This window comes from Loxodonta africana, chromosome 23 (assembly GCF_030014295.1).
Source record: "Loxodonta africana isolate mLoxAfr1 chromosome 23, mLoxAfr1.hap2, whole genome shotgun sequence".
NCBI lineage: Eukaryota > Metazoa > Chordata > Mammalia > Proboscidea > Elephantidae > Loxodonta > Loxodonta africana.
Window position 1 is genome coordinate 20134124 of NC_087364.1, and position 19206 is coordinate 20153329.

The window sequence follows — 19206 nt, forward strand, 5'->3', positions numbered from 1 at the left end:
TGGAGGGTCACACCGAGGTCATAGGTGGATGTTCTGCACAGTCCCTGGGCCTGGTTTTCTCCGGCTGCTTCTGAAAAAGACAACTTTAAAGAAGTTTGTGGGCTCTTTTTAGATATCCTGCCCCACTGTACTGGGGAATGACTTTGTTTCTGCGCCCTGGCCCATTTCTGTTACTTTGTTTGCAGATTTGGGGTCCCCCCCGTTCCTTGTCTTACAAAGTCTCTAGGTTCCACACTCAACCCCCTGTTACCTCCCTGATAGTATAGTCTATTTCTCTTTTACTTGTTTCTCTAACCATAACAGTCTCCTCGCTATGTCTCAGACACCCTCCGATCTCTGGGCCTTTGCTCCCTGTCTTAAAACAAAAAGAAAAGGTAGTGTCTTGACACCAGTTTCCTAAGTAACAGTGCTATTGACAGTAGTATCTGACAACATAATTGAGTGTTTTATAGACACTAAATGAAAATATACTTTCAATCCTGTGACTTTTGGAAGTGGAAAAAGATTTATATAAAGGGACATACATACATTTATAATAATTTCTGTTAATACTACCCTATGTTTTATGTACCTTTGAGTTATTCTTTTATCATAATTTTAAGTAGATCCAACTCAAACGTAATTAAAGTGTTAATTGATACACGTCCACTAGAATGGCTAAAGGTAAAAAGACTGACAACACCACATGTTGTCAAGGGCACGCACACGTTCTTAATGGGAATGTACAATGATGCAACCAATCTGGGAAAGGTTTGGTAATTTCTTATAAGATTAAACATATGCATACCTACCTTGTGACCCAATCCTTCTACTCTTAAGTATTTATCCAAGAGAAATGAAAATGTGTTCATAGGAAGACTCGCAGTACAGGCATTTCCAGCGGCTTTCTTCGTAAGTGCCCAACCGGAAACGGCCCAGTTGTCCGTCAGTAGAATGACACAAGAGGTCTACTGCTAAGCAGTGAAACTAAGTCAACTAATATACACCCTAAAATGGATGAATCTCAAAAACATACTGAGTAAAAGAAGCATTACCCAAAGAGTACTTGCTCTGTGTTGCTGTTTATATGATATTCTACAACAGGCAAAACTAATTAATCTATGATAGGAAAAAAAACCTCAAAACAGTGGTTGCTGATTCTAGGAGGGAGCTGTCTCCCTATAGGAGGGATGACGATAATGGTGGTTTGTGTTACATAGACATATATACGTTTGTCAAAAGCTCAGTAGATGTACATGTAAGATTTATGCATTTTTAATTGAGATTTTACCTCAAAGGAAAAAAATGTAAACAGTGTTGAGCTTCAGTTAATGATATATGTGTTACAATATTTAGAGAGAAGGTTCAGACTTAGGCAATTTACTTTGAAGCATGTAAAAAGGTTAAATGGGTGGAAGGATGGATAAATGTGTTATAAAGCAAGTATAGTAAAATGTTAACGGCAGATTCTAAGTAGTAAATATACAGGTGTTCACTATCAAAAATTTACCTTTGCTGTGTGTTTCAAAAATTTCATAATAAATTATTGGAAAAATGTTAATAGTGGAACTTTTGATAGTCTATTTGGGGTATATTGGGTTAAATAAAATATATTAAAATTAATATCACTGTCTCTTTTATTTTTTGTGATATATCAACTAGATAATTGAAAAACATATATGGCTTGCATTTTACAGAAAGTCCTGCAAAAGCCAGAATCTGTGTAAGGCAGAAGCCTGTCAGAAAAGGAAAACTCAAATATTTTCCACTAATGGCAATAGAAAAGTGGTTAAGACTGCACCCTGCCAGAGGTGGAAAATTGGTGAGACCTGAAAAAACAAGGCAGTTTGTTGAGTTCCGGGTGTCACAGACTTCACTGTATTTCTCTTGGACAGTGCTGGTCCAGACCCTCAATCTCTCCTTTTTTTCTCCTCACTGGCGAGGCCCTTCCTGTCTCAACCTGGAGAAACAAAGGGATTAAGTGTGACGGGGATTAAGTGCCCAAGGCTTAGAGCCAGAGACCTAGCCTAAATCCTGTCTCTCCTTTCTGTGTGCTGGGTCGTTTACCAGTAATTGGGAATTACTGATTTATTTTCAGAATATTTTTTGAGCATCTACTATGTGCTAGGCAGTGTGCTGCGTGCTAAGGTTATGGAACTGAGCCAAGCACAGACCCAGCACTCATAGAGCTTTTACTCTAGGGGGGAGACAGTATTACATTAAATAATCATACAAATAGATAATTACTCTGACAGGTACCAAGAGGGCAATACATAGGATGTTATAAAGCTGTATTAGCAGAAGAACCTAACAGAAGGACCTGTCCTAGTGTTGCAGGCTCTTGTGGAAGGAGTCTTTGAAGAAATCACATTTTGAAAGACGTTAAGTGTTATGTAGGAGAGCGCAGTGGGACAAGCATTTCAAGCAGAGACCTTGAGGCAGAGCAGGGCAAAAGAGCCCTGGTGGCACAGTGCTTAAAGCACTCTGCTGCTAACCAAATGGTCGGTGGTTCCACCAGCCACTCCATGAGAGAAAGATGTGGCAGTCTGCTTCTGTAAAGATTACAGCCTTGGAAACCCTATGGGCAGTTCTACTTGGTTCTATAGGGTCACTATGAGTTGCAAGAGACTCAATGGCAATTTTTTTGTTTTTAATTTAATGGTAAGAAAAAGGTTCTTGAGTGGCAAAAATGGTTAGCTCTTGGCTACTAACTGAAAAGTTGGTGGTTTGAACTCACCCAGTGGTGGTGTGGAAGAAAGACCTGGCAATCTGCTTCCATAAAGATTTTTAAAAAATTGCCATCAAGTCAATTCTCATAGCAAACCTATAAGACAGAGCTGCCCCATACGGTTTCCAAGGCTGTAAATCTTCATGAAAGAAGACTACCACATCTTTCTCCCATGGAGCAGCTGGTTGGTTCGAACCATTGAACTTTTGGTTCGCAACTGAGCAGTTTAACCACTGTGCCACCAGGTTCCTCCCGTAAAGATTACAGCCAAGAAAACCCTTTAGTACTCAGTTGTACTCGTAACAAGTGGGGTTATCCTGAGGCAGAATCAACTCGATGGCAACTAAAAACAGCAGTGAAAAATAAAGTTGGAGAGTTAAGTCAGAACAAAATTAGTGAATAAAATTAGTAGAATTTGGGTTGGCTTCGATATGGGAGGTAAGGGAGAAGGCAATGTCAAAGATAAACTTGAGTTTCTGGGTTATGTGCCTATATGGCTAGTGATTCCATTCACTAGAAATGGTGGAAATGATCTTGAGTTTGACTTTGCACACGTTATGGTATCTTTGAAACGACTAGGTATATATCTTGTTTTATCCAGATAGGGCAACTCCTGCCCAAAAGCAAGATGAGAAGGCAGGAAGGGACAGAAACTGGATGAACGGGCACAGTGAACCCAGAGTGGAAAAGGGGAGTGTGCTGTCACATTGTGGGGATTGCAACCAATGTCACAAAACAATATAGGTATAGATTTTTGTATAAGAAATTAACATGTGCTGTAAACTTTCACCTAAAGCACAATAAAATTAAAAATAAAATAGCGAGACAGCAGCTTGAAATATCGGAACAATATCTGGAGCCAATAACCCTTGGCTGTGAGTCCTTACCCTGGACCTTCCTGGTTGTGTAACCTAGTTGTGTAGCCTTAGGCAAATCCTCGAAACTCCCTGAAGCTCAGATTCTTCACATGCTACCATGGGGATCAAAAATGACATCCAGCTGTATTTTTTTTGGTGGTGATGCTCTCTGTTAATGTTAGTTACTGTTATTAACAATATAATAGACAAATTAAAAAAAAAGATATGAAAGAAGACTTCTTCCCCCAAAGATTTTTCCTTTTGTGGCTCCTTTATATTATCTCGATATTATATATTTCCCAGATATAGTTTAGAAATTTCTCTGGTCCTTATCTGTCTGATTGTCATTCTGATCTTGTCTCATTAGCAGAGGATTTGGATTGTGTTTATAATGTTATTAAGTTGTATTTAAAAATCCACATTGAGTGTTTACTGTTAAAAAAATACAAATCAGAGCCTCACATTAAGTATTGATGTTTACTGGCCCTCATTCTTTTTCTCACTCTACAATATTTCTAGGTGATCTCATACCAACTTTTCATATCCTCGATTACCTTCTTATGCTAATAGCTCCCAAACATGTACTATCTCTAGTCCAGTCCTCTCCTCTGGTCTCCAGACTTAGGTGTTCCTACTTGGATGGATGTTTTACAGGGACATCAAATTCAGTATGTCCAAACCCAAGCTCATGATCTCTTCTCCACCAAACCCCAGTGAATGACACTACAGAGTGTGTATTTTATAAGCCGAGAGCCTGGGAGTTACCATGGACACTTTCTTCTCTCTCACCCTCTAGCCTCCACAATACAGGTAGTCCTCAACTTACGACGTACTTGAGTTATGACGAACTACACTGTGACTGCCCTTTTTTTCCTGTATGTCTTATTATTAATAATGTGTGTTGCATACAGTGTCACAGCGTGTAATTCGCTGATGGTATCATTCTCATGGCAAGCCCCAAAGACAAATAAAGATTGGATTTGTAAAGCTTCTGATAATAAAAGGCAATAATAATGGGAAGGAAAAAAAAAAAGAGAGAGATACTCAGCTTATGTCAGAACCAGCTTAGGCGGAGTAGTTGGAAGTCGGGGACTCCTGTATCTAATTCATCTGTTTAACTACTTAAATCTCTCGCGTCTCTCCCTCCCCACTGCCCCAACCTAGGTCAAGTCAGCGTCATCTTTTCCTTGGACTGCTGTAATGGACCCATTCTCTTTAATCCTTTTTTCACAATATATCACGAGTAAGTTTTCAAAATAACAAATCTCCCTCTGTCTCTCTCCTTCTTAAACCCTTCAGTAGTTTCTTTTTGTTTATAGAATAAAGAGTCAAAACCTTCAGCGTTCCCCACAGGACTTTGTGAATTACTAATCTTACCCTGCAGGCTTCCCGGACTTCCCACTTCTCCCGCTCTTTGATGAGCTAGCTGTCTTTCACTTTCTTGACCTTCTTCACAATCTCAGCTAAAACATCACACCCTCAGAGAAACTTACCCTGAATTTTCTTGTTATATGCTTTTCTAATATCATGCTGTGTACTTTTATCATTTACACGTTTGTGTGACTGACTGCTATCTTTGTACTAGACTGAGCTCTGTTGGGCAGGAACTGTCTGGATGGTAACAGTAGCTCTATCTCCACACCAGTCCTGTCCCATGGCATTCGAGGTGCTCAACAAGTATGTGTTGAGTGAGTCGTGAATTTTCTGCTGTTTAATTTCTGTGCCTGTTAGTTATATACAGTGAAGCCTGTGAGAGCCAGAACACACAAGCCAGAACTGATGGGACTGCTTTGTTTTTCTGCATCTCACAAATTTTCCTCCTTTGACAGGCTGCAACCTTAACTCTTTTCTATCACTTGTTTTAGTGGAAAATATTTGAGTTTTCCCTGACAGGTTTCCGCCTTACACAGGTTCCAGCTTTTGCAGTTTTTCTGTACCGTGCTAGTTAACTGACAGGGAAAACAAGGCAAAGGAGCTTTTTTTTTTTTTTTTTTAATGGATTGTTTTATTCTTAGGTTTCGTCGTCTAAATGTAGTTTCCACGCAAACGGCAGCCAACAGGTTATCTGCATTGCTGTAGTAGTCTCCGGTGGTATTTCCTGCCATTGTAAACCAGGACCCATAGTTTTAAATACACATAGGTTTTTTGAGTGTGAGAGTCAAAGCATAAAAGTTTAATTTCCAGGAGAGTTGTTGGATACTCGCTTTTCTTGGTTACCTTTTTGAAGTTCTTCATTGGATCAGCCTGCTGGAGAGCAGAAGAGTAGCTAAAGCATGGTTGCTGTTCCCTCTCTGCTAGGTGCCTTTCCTGCTCTAGTTTTTATTGTCTGTTACCTTGTTTTTATTAATGATTGCCTTGTAATATGGATTGCTAATTGACCTCTACAATGCTAGAACATAATTACATTGCCTGTAACGTAAATGAACTTCACTTATTAAAAAAAAAAAATTATTAGGAATCCTAAATTCAGATTGCATTCAGGGTGCAGGTAGATAGGGAGTTAACTGGTAGCTGTTGCCATCCGGAGTTGATTTCAGTTCCCATGCCTGGCAACCCCATGTGTAGAGGCAGTCATGTCCAAAATTGTTTATGTAACCCTGAGCCATTGTCAAGAAAAACAGGTGGATCCCGGATCCTGAGGCATTAATTTACAAGGTAGCAGCAGATAGATGTTCTTTGATAAGAGTTGTAATAATGAAACATACAGGCCCCTTTTGATGTTTGTACCTTAAAGGCCTAGGAGGAGAAGCTGTAAGCGTGGTCAGACATTTCTGTATCGACCCTCGTGTTCATGAAGATTGTCTTCAGAAGTTTTGTAAGATTTTTGTGCCCCATGGCAGATATAAATGAATGTTTTCCAAGAAGCTTTTAGGAAGGTCAGTGACAACTCAAAAATTGAGAGGCTATTCAGTTGTATATTTATTCAAGTTGATTTTGATATCTGAACAGAGAAGCACAAAGTTATTTGAATTTTGAGGAATGTCAATTTTGAAGACTCCATTTTATCACAGTAAAGATCAAAAACGTGGAGTCATTCCAGGGAGGCTGAGAAAGGAGGCCCATCTAGTATTTTGGCCCTTATACAAAAAGCAGTATCTGTTTCCTCCTGGAAGTTATCCTTCCTGTTGTTAACAGCAGAAGATAAGTCATTTCCCTGTGAACCCATCGCCCATTTATTTATGTAAACGTATATATGTGTGTGTGTGTACATGTGTTTGTATATATGCATATGGAAACCCCGGTGGTGTAGTGGTTAAGAAGCTACGGAAAAGGTCAGCAGTTGGCATCCACCACACGCACCTTGGAAACTCTATAGGGCAGTTCTTCTCTGCCCTGTAAGGACGCTATGAGTCGGAATCAACTCAACGACAGTGGGTTTGGGTTTTTTGGTATATGTGTATTTTGGCTTGTGTAACCTCTACACATTTACTATGCCATACTATACATACTTAAAAACTATATATACTTATGAAATTATAGCTCTGGGATCCAGAGTGCCTGGTTTGAATCCTGTTTCCATCATTTACTTGCTCTGGGTCCTTGAGCAAGTTAATGAATATTTCTTACTCTCAGTTTCTTCTACCGAAGAATGGGGATTATAATAAAAATATCCAACTGAGGGTTATTATGAGGATTAAATCTGTCAGTTCTCCATCTCACTTATATCATGTCTGGTATGTAGTAAGCACTAATAAATGTTACCAATTGCAATTATCTCCAAACTCATTCCTTTTAGACACCAAAATTGCCCTCCTATGAGTTAATCCTTGCTTAGTTTAGACTGTTTATGATTTTATGACATCAGTCCATCTGCTTTTGTCTAAAAACAAAAATCCTAATATTCTGCCCCCACCTCATGTTCTTTTCACCTGATCTAATTTTAGTTGCTTATCTCTCAATCTTTTTCTGGCTCTGCTTTATTTTTCTTTAGGTCATTAAGCAGATGTGGGCCATAGTTGTTGTCCATGATTATTGTTGTTGTTAACAGTGATGAGACTTACCTCTCTCCCCATCCTGCCCAGTGTTGTTAGACACTCAGAATGCCTGGGAGGAAAAGCTAGGGAGAAAACGTCTTTGGGAAATTAGGGAATTCAAAAGCACCTGTGTATTCTGGGAAATTTAGAAAGCCATATGGATATCCAGGCCAGGACACATGATCAAAAAAGGCCTGAGAAGACCCTAGGCTTTCACCCCTGGTTAATCTCTAAACACAGTGCAAGAAGGAAGTGAAAAGGCAGAGTTGTAAATAGCCTGCGTAAGCATTGAAGGAGGCCTTGGCACAGAGCGGTCTACATAGACAGGGAAAGGTCTAATTTCTTCCTTTCTTCCTCCCTTCCTCCCCTTCCGTTCCTGTTCTTTCCCTCTCTTCCTTTCTCTCTCTCCCCCCTTCCTTTCTTTTTCTTTCCCTCCATCCCTCCCTCCCTTTCTCAAGGAAATCTGTCATAACACTAGCTGAATACAAGCTAAAGGAAGAGACTTAAAAGCTCACACATGGCAAAGAATACAGACTTTACAAAACAATAGTTTCATCCGCACTGACTTCCTTACTGTCCATTGAGCACGCCAGGCACATTCCCGCGTGAGGGCCTCTGTAGTTGTTTCATTTGCCTGTAACAAACATTGTACACCTGATCATTTGCATGACTTTCTAGTCACTACTTTTTGGTCTTAACTCAAATGCCACCTTTTTAGTGAGTTCTTCTGTAGCCATCCTATTTAAAATAGCTGTCGTTCTCCCTGAGCCTTGATGGCACAGTGGTTAAGAGCTTGTCTGCTAACCAAAAGGTCTGCAGTTCGAATCCACCAACCACTCCTTGGAAACCCTATGGGCAGTTCTGCTCTGTCCTATAGGGTCACTGTGAGTAGGAATCGACTTTATGGCAATGGGTATGTGTGTGTGTGTGTTATCCTTCTCCCAGGACTCTTTCTTCCCTACCTTGCTTTCTTTTTCTCTGTAGCACTTATCACCATCTAAAATAGTGTGCATTTTACTTATTCTTTTCTGTATTGTCTATCCTGTCTCCCACCTCCGCCAGAATGAAAGTTCATAGTGGCAGGGATTTTTTGTGAACAGTGAGTGCCTTCTCACACAGTAGACTCTCAGTAAACCATTCATGGATGGATGGATGGGTGGGTGGGTGGATGATGGCAAGTTTTGAAGGTTGGCAAGGATAATGAGTTTGCTTTTGAATGTATTTTGTTTATGAAAGTTCTCCTAGTGGAGATATCAAAAAATACGTAAAACTTAGGATTTTGTTTCGAACCAGCTTCTGAAACGTGGCATATATGCAACTTGGGGTACATCGTTGATCATTCTAATGATCTAATATAGCATCACCTCTTTATAATGCTGGCTTCACAGTACAGATATTTTACTTCTAATCATACAGCATCAAGATTTTTTATTTTATTGTGATATACCTGAATCTGGGTAATGAGTTACAATATACTGAAGGTTTCTGTTTCTTTTAACTTTCTCCAGTTTTAGAACTATAACTCAAACAACTCACTTTTATAAATAAGAAGAACCTCTGTTAGCACATGGAAACATTTCTGGATTAATACCAAGGCTAACAGGACTTTGATTCCTACCGCTGAGGCCGTTGTAGATTTCAGCTAGTCTTGAGGAAACACAGAACATCTGGCCCACTCAATGATGGTCCTTTGAGGTCTGGCCCTAAGTCATTGTCCATCTGGTGATTTTCATATATTTTAGATTATAAGTGGACCAAATTGAGCATCTTGAATAAAATCTATCCTTTTAATTATTGGTGTCACTGATTAGCTTTGAAAGCTGCAGCATTGAAATTTCTTAAACCTCACCCATAGTCAAGATAATGAAGTCTAGGAATCTTAATTACATATAAGTAATACCACACCATAAAAGCTATACTGCCTGAGCTTTGGCTCCACTTCCTTTATTTCATTGTGTAGGTTTAATCACTGAATAGCAGTGTCCTGCTGATGCTCCTGCATGTATTGGAGGAAATAAGACTGAAAAGTTTGTTGTTTTTCTGTAGCTTTAGGTGTTTTTAATAAAAAATGCAAGACTGACCCTGGAGCGAAACCTGCATCTCAAACCATCTATTTATACTTGTAACAATTACCTGTGCTTACCTTTAAAAAAAAAATCAACAAATAAAACATATTAGTCCTTTAGATTGATGCAGCATCATCGTCTTCTTAGCACCTTATCTGGGAACCAGTGGAGAACATTTTTTTCGGCTTATGACATCTTATTTTCTCTTATACATACTGTTGTTGTTGGCTGTCGTCGAGTTGATTCTGATTCATAGCTACCCTGTATGGCAGAGTGGAACTGCCCCATAGGGTTTTCTTGGCTGTAATTTTTACGGGAATAGATTGCCAGGTCTTTTCTCCAACAGAGTGGCTGGTGGGTTTGGAACTGCTGAGTGCTTAACCATTGTGCCACCAGGGCCCTTTTATGTCATTACTACCATAATAAAAATACAGAGATGCTCAATTATTTATCTGGCACTATACTCTCTTAGAGCCCTGTAGCACAGTGGTTAAGAATTCGGCTCCTAACCAAAAGGTCTGCAGTTTGAGTCTACCAAGCTGTTCCTTGGAAACCCAGTGAGGCAGTTCTGCTCTGTCCTATAGAGTTGCTATGAGTTGGAAGCGACTCGATGGCAACGAGTTTTGTACTGTCTTTTACACACATACTTGCTTCAGAAAATAGAAGTGTTTAGGCCAGGGGATCTAGAGTGTCTAGTATTATGAAGACAAAAAAACAAAACTAAAATCTCCCTTGTGGGCTTTGGATTTAGTCATTTTGTATAGTAAGCTCAAGCCTGGATACCTGTAAAGAAAAATGTTCTGTTTTAGGCCAAAATCCAAAGAATGTGTAATCAAAGCACATTTCTCGAGTCATGGAATTTGGGTTCTATTTAGCAACTTTAGAGTTTTTCTAGTTTGGTCCACTCATTTTACAGATAAAGAGAGTGAAAGGTCTAGGGAGGTGAAGCGATGAGCTGGGGAGCATAGGGTAGGAGAAGCAGAGTGAAGACTGGAAGCCAAGTCTTCTCATCACCAGTCAACTCGAAAGAATGTGGGCTACCCAGCAATCTATTTAGTCTCTTCTCATCTACATCATTCTTTGCAATTATTAATTAGTAATAAGTTAGTGTTATAATGCTTTGTGGCTTGTAAAATGTTTTTCTGACAGGCTGACATTTTTAAACAGTAATTCTATGTCATAAGCAAGATGCCATTTTTATTTTATACATAAAGAGATTGAGATTTATATATGTTTAAGTGGTGTACCACATTATGTCGCATTGCTAGGTCATGAGTGGCAGAGTCAAATTTTCAACCCGGGTCTCTAACTGCAAAATCACTGCGCTTATGATGATCCTTTACTCCCTTGGGAAATTGAGAGTTGGTGGAGGAATTATATCCAGAATTATAGAAATTAGACATTGAAAAGACCTTGGAAATAAGAACTCATCAATCACTTGGGAAAAAAGAAAATATCTAGAATTTGCTGTGTAGGGAGTCAAATGTTTGAAAGGTTTCATTCTTTAGAAGAAAATAGAAAACCATTTAATTTATTAAAATCAGAGCCCTTGCCTTTGAATGTAATGTAAACAACATTTAAAGTATATCAAGCAGATAAACTTATCACATGTAATGAAACCACATCAATTAAAATGGCAACTCCCCTCATCACATCAGCCCCCATCTTTTATGTAATTGTGGGACCTGTGAATTTATGACGTTCTCTAAAATGTTAGAAATTACCCAACTCAGCTGGCTCGTGAGGAGTGCTATTGGGAAGAGCCCTATTGTAGGAGTCTGTCCTTCTGCAATAAGGTTCTTTTCTCAGAAATCTTTGCTTATGGATAGAAGTATGTCTGGATAGCTTTATAAAAATATATAAATTTAGTGTAACTATCTAAACCTGCAAGAACTAAGGTGACCCAGATTGGCTTTTGCCTTCATCCTTTTGCATTTAAAAAAAAAAAAGTGTATTCATCATAGTTTAGTGGTTCAAAATTAGAAGAACTAAAGGTAGAAGAATACTTGAAATGAATGAATTCTCTAGTAGCCACAGTTTGACCTCCTTTTTTTAGAATATTTAAGATTATTAAAGTTATTAAAAAATAAAAGCCAACAAATATTGGGATTAAAAGGTAAATATGGTATATCAGTAAGTATTTTATTGCCAGGTAAAAAGATACAGAATCATAGAGTCTTAGAGCTAGATTTAAACTTCGTGTGTGTGTGTGTGCGCGCGCGCGCATAATCATTTGCTGTTTAAGCAAGGCTAATAGTTTATAGATGGGAAGTCGGGGCACCAGAATGTATATACCATATTTTCACACAAATAACTCGCACCTTCTATGTCTGCTTGCCAACCGTGCCCTCTCCCTTCAAGGTATTTTTGTAAATGCCTTATGCTAATTTTTAATTTTTTTATTTTACAGATACATGTAAAAAAATTGAGTGGCACTTATGAAAATACTTCTCAGAGAGGGCGCAGCTGGCACTTCTTGGGGAGGGCGCAGCTGGCAAACAAACACAGGAAGTGTGCATTATTTGTATAAAATGTGGTAATATGCTGGCATACAATAGGCATCGGATAAACATGTGGTGAGTGAGAGTAAACTGTGTAGTGACCTAATTAGCCAGCTAGCATAGAGCTCAGTCTAAGTTTCCTGGCTTCTAGCATATTTTGCTTAGCTCCCTAATTTTCTAAATTATTAAATGAGGCTGCATCTAACTACAAGTGATACCTAAAATGTTTTTTCAGATATTCCTATTTGCTAAAAGGGAATAGGAGACAAATAGCCAAATGTGCTGACTTATAGTTTTATGTCGAAAAACGAGAATTGTTTTTCTGCAAAAATTGATAGCTTTCCTAGTGATATGCAGTGGGAAATAAATTTTGATTAATTTAAGAATAGAACTTACGGAAAACTCCTCTATGATATTCTAAATATTTCTATCTAGATAAAATATCTAGGCATACTTCTTCCAATAGAAAGAGACCTTTGTTTCGGGAAAAAGAGACTCCTATGCCATACATAGGCTTATCCCAGCATTTTGCCTTTGTCACTTTTTTTTTCCCCAAAAATATTACTGGTTATTGACTGGTATTTCTTCTGAGGACAGTAGGGTGCTCTGTGCCAGTGGTTCTCAGAGTGTGACCCAGGGTCCCCAGTTCCCTTTTGTGAGGTCTGCATGGTCAAAAGTATTTTCCTAATAATACTAAGACATTCTCTGAGTTGTTTCCAGTTTAGGGATATTATGAATAAAGCTGCTGTTAACATGTGTACAGATTTTCTGTGAACATAGGTTTTCGCTTCTCAGGGATGAATGCCCAGGAGTGCAGAAAGTTGCTGAGTGGTATGCTAGTTGCATATTAATTTTTTTTTTTAACTGCCAAACCAGTAGATAAGGGGATCCTGAGATGAAAAAGTCGGACAACCACCGCTCTATACAAAGGTAGCTATCAAAGCTGATATGTAGCATGTAAAATAAGAAAATATTCTTGTGTTGATAATAATTAAATAAGGGAAATCCCTTTTTTCCCCTCAGTGTTTTGAAAACTAAGGGAATAATATCTTTGTTTGTGTGTCTTTTTTTTTTTTCCCTTAATCACAGGGCATGGTTCTTCAAATGCCACGAATAAATGTACAAGGTCTTCTCCTACACGCTTGTATAGTTACATTATACATTTCAGGCTCTGGTATGACCTGAGAAATATTTCTTGAATGCATAGTATGTGCCAGGAACTAGGAATACAGAAGAAAAAAAAGACACAACCCTTAGCCTCAAAGAGGTGAGGAGACAGATAAGCAAACACTCAAATGTAGTAATTGCTGAAACGAGGGTGTGTGTAAAGAGCAGCAGGAGCTTGGCACGGCAGGTCCACCCAAGGGTAGGAGTCCGATCAGACTTAAGAGAGGAGATAGAGCTGGAGCTGAGACTTGAGGAGTGAGCAGGAGTTTGCCAGAGGACATGTAAGGAGAAATTATTCTTAGACTCTTTGTACCCTATGACTCTAAAAAAAAAAAAAAAAAGGAACCCTAAATACTTTCCCGTCTTACCATATTTTGGAAATAATCCTTTTTTCTAAGCAGATAGGTTAGGGCCCATGAGAACTCTGTAAATCTGAGTCAAAAGTAATGTGAAGAGAAATTATCTGAATAAGATATGGCTTTGGAGTGTGCAAATTAACTGTGAAAAGCCATGGTTTTCTCTGAAAGTCTTCGTAATATAACAGGATGTTCTTGTCCGGTAAACCAGGAAGGACAGGCATGCTGATCATAACTGGAGTTAGGTGACAGTCAGTGTCTAAGAACTCCGTTTCTGTTGTGGTTGCTGTTTTTCCAGACACTGTTAAAAACGTGTTGTAATATACCCAGCCAACTGAATAGCTTCCATCTCTTTCATACTCCTGGAATGTTACAGAATGTAATTTGTAAAGATGCACGTTGTGCCAGGTTTAATCTTCGTATTTTGGGAAATGTTTAAGACTGCCATTTATGTCTACATTATTACTGTTTAACTTGTATTCTAATATTTTGAATAGTTATTGTTCCAATACAACATCTAAAATCACAATTATATATAAACGCGAGCGTGTCCTCCCATATGCGTAGATGCAATTCTGGTTTTCCTGAACTTTACGGGACTGACAATATTGTTACCCAGTTTGTCATTCAACATTTATTAAGCTTCTCCCCTGTGAGAAGTTCAACTCTTTAAAAAGCTTATGGTTTAGTGAGGGATAACAGCCTGAGAAGTAGTGTAAGATGTTATAGTGGACTTACACACAAACTAGAAATCAAATGATCTGTCTGGGCTGGAACTGAAGGTTGGAGAAAGGAGTCAGGCTGCCTTTCTTCTTCTGAGACACTAAAGCTTTCATGAAATACCTTTCCTCTCTCCTAGAATTACTTAGTTTACTGCTGGGTGATTTTGAAGCAAGAAAGAACTGGATTCATCTTCCGTTTCTCTGACTAAGTAATTATAAGATATATGGCTTTGGGCAAATGATAGAATTTATCTGAATTTCTTTATCTTTAATAATAGTAATAATAGCTAACAGTTGTATAATACCTATTATGTGCCAGCACGTTTTTAAGCACTTTGCCTATATCTGTGGTTCAAACCCACTAACCGCTCTGCAGGAGAAAGATGTGACACCCTGCTTCCATAAAGATTACAGCCTTGGAAACGCTATAGGGCATTTCTACTCTGTCCTGTAGGGTTGCTATAAGTTGACATCAACTCAACGGCAATGGTTTTTTTTTTTTCATTTGTGTGCCAACCCTGTTTTAAGTACTTCATATATAAACACAACTCTTCTTTATATCACAGAGCCCAGGTGGCACCATGGTTAAGACCTCAGGCTGCTAACCAAAAGGTCGGCAGTTTGAATTCACCAGCCACTCCTTGGAAACACTATGGATCAGTTCTACTCTGTCCTATAGGGTCGCTGTAAGGCGAAATCAAGTTGATGGCAGTGGGTTTGGTTTTCGGTTTGTTCTTTACATCAACCTTTTGAGGTAGGCACCGTTATTACTCCTGTTTTCCATATGAGAAGGAAGCAGGCTCAGAGAAATTAGGAAGGTCACAAAGTTTAGTGACAGCACCAGGATTTGAATCCCCATAGACTCGCTGCGTAGTTGTTATTGTTGTTGTGTCCTCGAGTTGATTTCCTAGGCTGTAATCTTTGGCTTCAGGATATTTGCTCCTAGCTGCTTATACTATATTGCCTCTCAGTTCTTTAACCAACATTTATATGTGCGTGTTGGTGATCTGCCCATGACAATTTTTATGTAATGTTTGAGTCTGCGTAGACTCAGTGGCAGTGGGTTTGGTTGTTTTGGTTCATGGTAAAATAGAGGTATCTGGGGGTGGAGAAGATGCACTTGCCACTTGGTATTTTAAATGGTAACATGTTATTTTTCCTCATGAAAAGACTTTGTGATAAAAAGAAAATAAAGAACTAAAAGTTATTTAGAGATTTGGAAAATAGCTAAAATATAATAGTCTTAAGATGCTTTCTTAGTCATTATGTGGGAGGCGAGAATTGCAATATATTTTTTTGAGGAAAAGAAAGATTAGAATAAACACTATCACAAAGAAGAGTACAGGATAAGTGAATTTTCTTGCTAATTGAATAGGAAACAAGAGTCTGTAGAAATTCTGTACTGAAGTACTGTACCTTGGTGGAAGCAGTCTGTCTGTCTTACAAAAATGATGTTTCTCTCTTTAATCTCATGTATCTTGCACATAAAAGTTGTACATGTTGAGAAAGTAAAGAACAAGGCCAGGAGTTATAAAATACAAAAAGTGTTTGCTCTCTTGATGTTGGTACTGATAAGAGTTTAGAGCATAGGCTGCTATTTTATTTCATTAGATATTTTAAAATATGCACATAATTTATTGAGGTCAGCCATCCCATCAAAATCCTGTCCCATCCCTTCCTAGTTTGTGGAAGTTCTTGTTGAATCTGTTAAAATGTTCATGTTGTTCATCTCATAAGTACTCCAGATAATAAAATGGCAAATACATGTGCGCGATCAGAGGAGGAGAGCTTTATTACTGAAATAGAAATGCTAGTAGCCTAGCATGGTGCCCTACTCTTTCTATGCTTTCTGCAGAGACTCTGAGTTTTAGAATTCCCATGCCCTGATGTCTCTTTCTTTGCTGCAGATATTTTTGCTCGCGTCCTATTTCCTGAACGTGCTGCGAACGCTCAAGCCTCCGTGACGGACAGAGCGTATGCTCCTCTCTTGAGATTCCCTTCTCTACTTTTTCTCTCTGGCCCGTGCTTCCTGTCCTAACTCTGTTCCTGTATTTTCCCTTCTAGGAGTATTTCTGGCCACAAAGCCACACTGATTTAAATGCCAGTTCTCTCATCTTTTTTTCTATATTCACATAACATCCTGTGTATAACTTTCTTAAAGCACTTATTACATTGGATTTTAATAAAGGGTTTTCTTAACTGTCCTCTCCCTACTTTTCCTCTGTCCTTGTTCAGTGCTTGGCACCTAGTAAGGCCTCTCTAAATGTTTACAGAAGAATGAGTACAGAGGAAGCTGCTGCTGCCTTCAGAGTTGATTTTTTAATCTCTGATGCTTTAGCAGCAGAAAATGTGGAAGCCGTTTTATGAGGGGGGCATCTCTTGCTAGACTTGCTGTAAAAGTGACATGACGGTATCAGACCTTGTAGTCTAACGTCACAAGGGGGAAGAGAGAGAATCACCATCAACATCAGCCTGAGGCTGATTCCTTTGAGGCACAGGTCAGGCGTACCTCCAACCTGCAACTTTTTTTTTTTTTTTTTTACAAATTCTGACACCAGCCGCCCCTTCCATGGCACTCTCTTCTTCTCTGCTGGGTTTGATGATTTGTTGCAGTGGTCGCACAGAACTTACAGACCATACTCACATACAGGGTTTATTAGGGAAGTACCAGGGTGCAATTCAGGATCGGGAACGACTTAGAATACAGTTCTTTGGTCAGGACAGCTTCTCAGCTGTGCCTGCAAGCAGACCTCTCTCTTGGTCCCTTGGCCTCTTGGTCTATCCTCTGCCCTGCCTGGACAAGTGTTACAAAGCTCTCTAGCCCCACCAGTAAGTGCCCAGAGGCACCCCACTCCTCCAGTAAGCCTCGGCCCAAAGGCTCTCAAGTCTCTCGCTCTGTGGGCCAGGAAGCCCACCACACCATCTTGTGTCGGTTTCCTGGTTCTGCTGCCGCAGTTTCTTTGCCACTGCATCTCACCATCTTGCGACAGTTCTCTCTCTGTCTCCTGGGTCTAGGAGGTTCTCAGCACAGGGACCCCAGGTTCAAGGATGCACTCCACTCACAGTTCTTGGTGGTAGTGAGGTCCACCCTTCAGCCTCTGAGATTGGCTCACTTGAAGCCGAGTGAGATGGCAAAACTGACTAATCCCCTCATTAGAGTTCCATACGCCTTATTTGCATGGCCCCACCCCCACAAAGGTTCCATGCAACTTATTTGCATTATTAGTAGGCTATCTAATCCCCTTAGTGGCCTGTAAGCACCTTGTTTGCGTAGTTCCACCCAGTCATTTTGTGGGATTCACAAGAGTATGAATGCCTAGAAGGGCCATATTAAGTAATTCACTGCACAGCACTTGTGCTAAACTGGAGGAGGCTGTTTTAAGAGTACAGAAGTAAAGGGCTCCATGTATCTGATGCTTCTTTTGATGTCATGTAATATAAGAATCTACCAGCTTTTCCTTCTGGGTGAATAGTCAGTGGTCCATATACCATTGGATTAAGCCACCTCTTTCTCACTGATTTTAAATACCTCATCATCTACTGGTATGGATAATGTAAGGTGAAATTGAAATTTATAACATCATCTGTTGGATTATAGCAGGTTTTTTTTTTAATGGCATAAAATAGTATTGCCCTATATAGAATTTACATAGATGTTATTTTATATTTGATTATTTTATATCTATATTTTATAGATGTGTTTTCAGATATATGTATCTATCTGTAATCTGTATTTTGTATATAGAGAGAATATTCAGATCAATACATATTTTGAAGTCCATTTTTCCCAAAACATATTGCAGAGCAAAGGTCATTGTTATTAACCAGCATAGAGTTATCCTTAAGAAAACATTTCAAAGACAAAATTTTTGATATAATACTACAATAGCATAAAATCACCAGAAGCAGAAAACTGTAACTGGAATGAAAAATGCAGAAGTAGTCACATAATGTACCTCAGATTGCATTATTAGCTCACTATGCAGATTAATTGGTTTTAAAACTACCATCGAGCAGTGAACTATTTGGGGATTGCAGTCTGTAAAACGAATTAGTTGTTCTTATGTCACGTCATATAATATATGACATCTTTGTGTTTAATCACAAGTTCTTATTTCATTGAGAACTTGGCAGTATAACAGATTAGTTCATTGTTTTTATATTTTTTATGACTAATTTGCTATCTGATCTAAATTTCAATTTTTATAAAAAAAGTTACTTAGTAATATCATTGTGTTGATACTTTTAACCTATCTTGATTAATATTAACTAGTTTTTTGTTTTGTTTGTCTAGAAAAGCAGACCGTGACTTTTGTCAAACACATCGCCATCTGTTAAAGGAGACAAAACCTGAGGTGGAAGTCTAACGTATGAGGAAGCAGAAACTGCTTCGGTTGATTCAAAATGGGAACAACAAGCGATGAGCTAGTTTCTGTGGAACAGCCTTCCTCCTCCCTAAATCCCCTGTGTTTTGAGTGTGGCCAGCAGCACTGGACAAGAGAAAACCACTTATACAATTACCAGAACGAGGTGGATGACGACCTAGTCTGCCATATTTGCCTTCAGCCTCTGCTGCAGCCCCTGGATACGCCCTGTGGACACACATTCTGCTACAAGTGCCTCAGAAACTTCTTACAGGAGAAAGACTTCTGTCCCCTGGACCGGAAGAGACTTCATTTTAAGTTGTGTAAGAAATCTAGTATTCTTGTCCATAAACTTCTAGACAAATTATTAGTTCTGTGCCCGTTTTCTTCAGTGTGCCAGGATGTAATGCAGCGCTGTGACCTGGAGGCACATCTCAAAAACAGGTAAGCAAAAAAGTGAAAGGAAAGAACCGTAACTAGGCTTTATTAAAA

General features: G+C 39.0%; 1 protein-coding gene across 12 annotated transcripts in view; it reads left to right on the forward strand.

The window, feature by feature from the left end:
* The window catches only part of LNX2 (ligand of numb-protein X 2), a 92064-nt gene that overhangs the window by 24931 nt on the left and 47927 nt on the right, over positions 1-19206 (forward strand). For 10 of the 12 annotated variants that reach the window (XM_003413953.4, XM_064275316.1, XM_064275318.1 and 7 more), the window contains one exon: positions 18645-19158. In XM_003413953.4, the coding sequence (XP_003414001.1) occupies positions 18755-19158 (404 nt within the window). In that variant the 5' untranslated portion in view covers positions 18645-18754. Of the gene's footprint in view, positions 1-13097; positions 14560-18644; positions 19159-19206 lie in introns of those variants that run through there. The other 2 variants (XM_064275324.1, XM_064275323.1) reach the window with 2 other exon arrangements.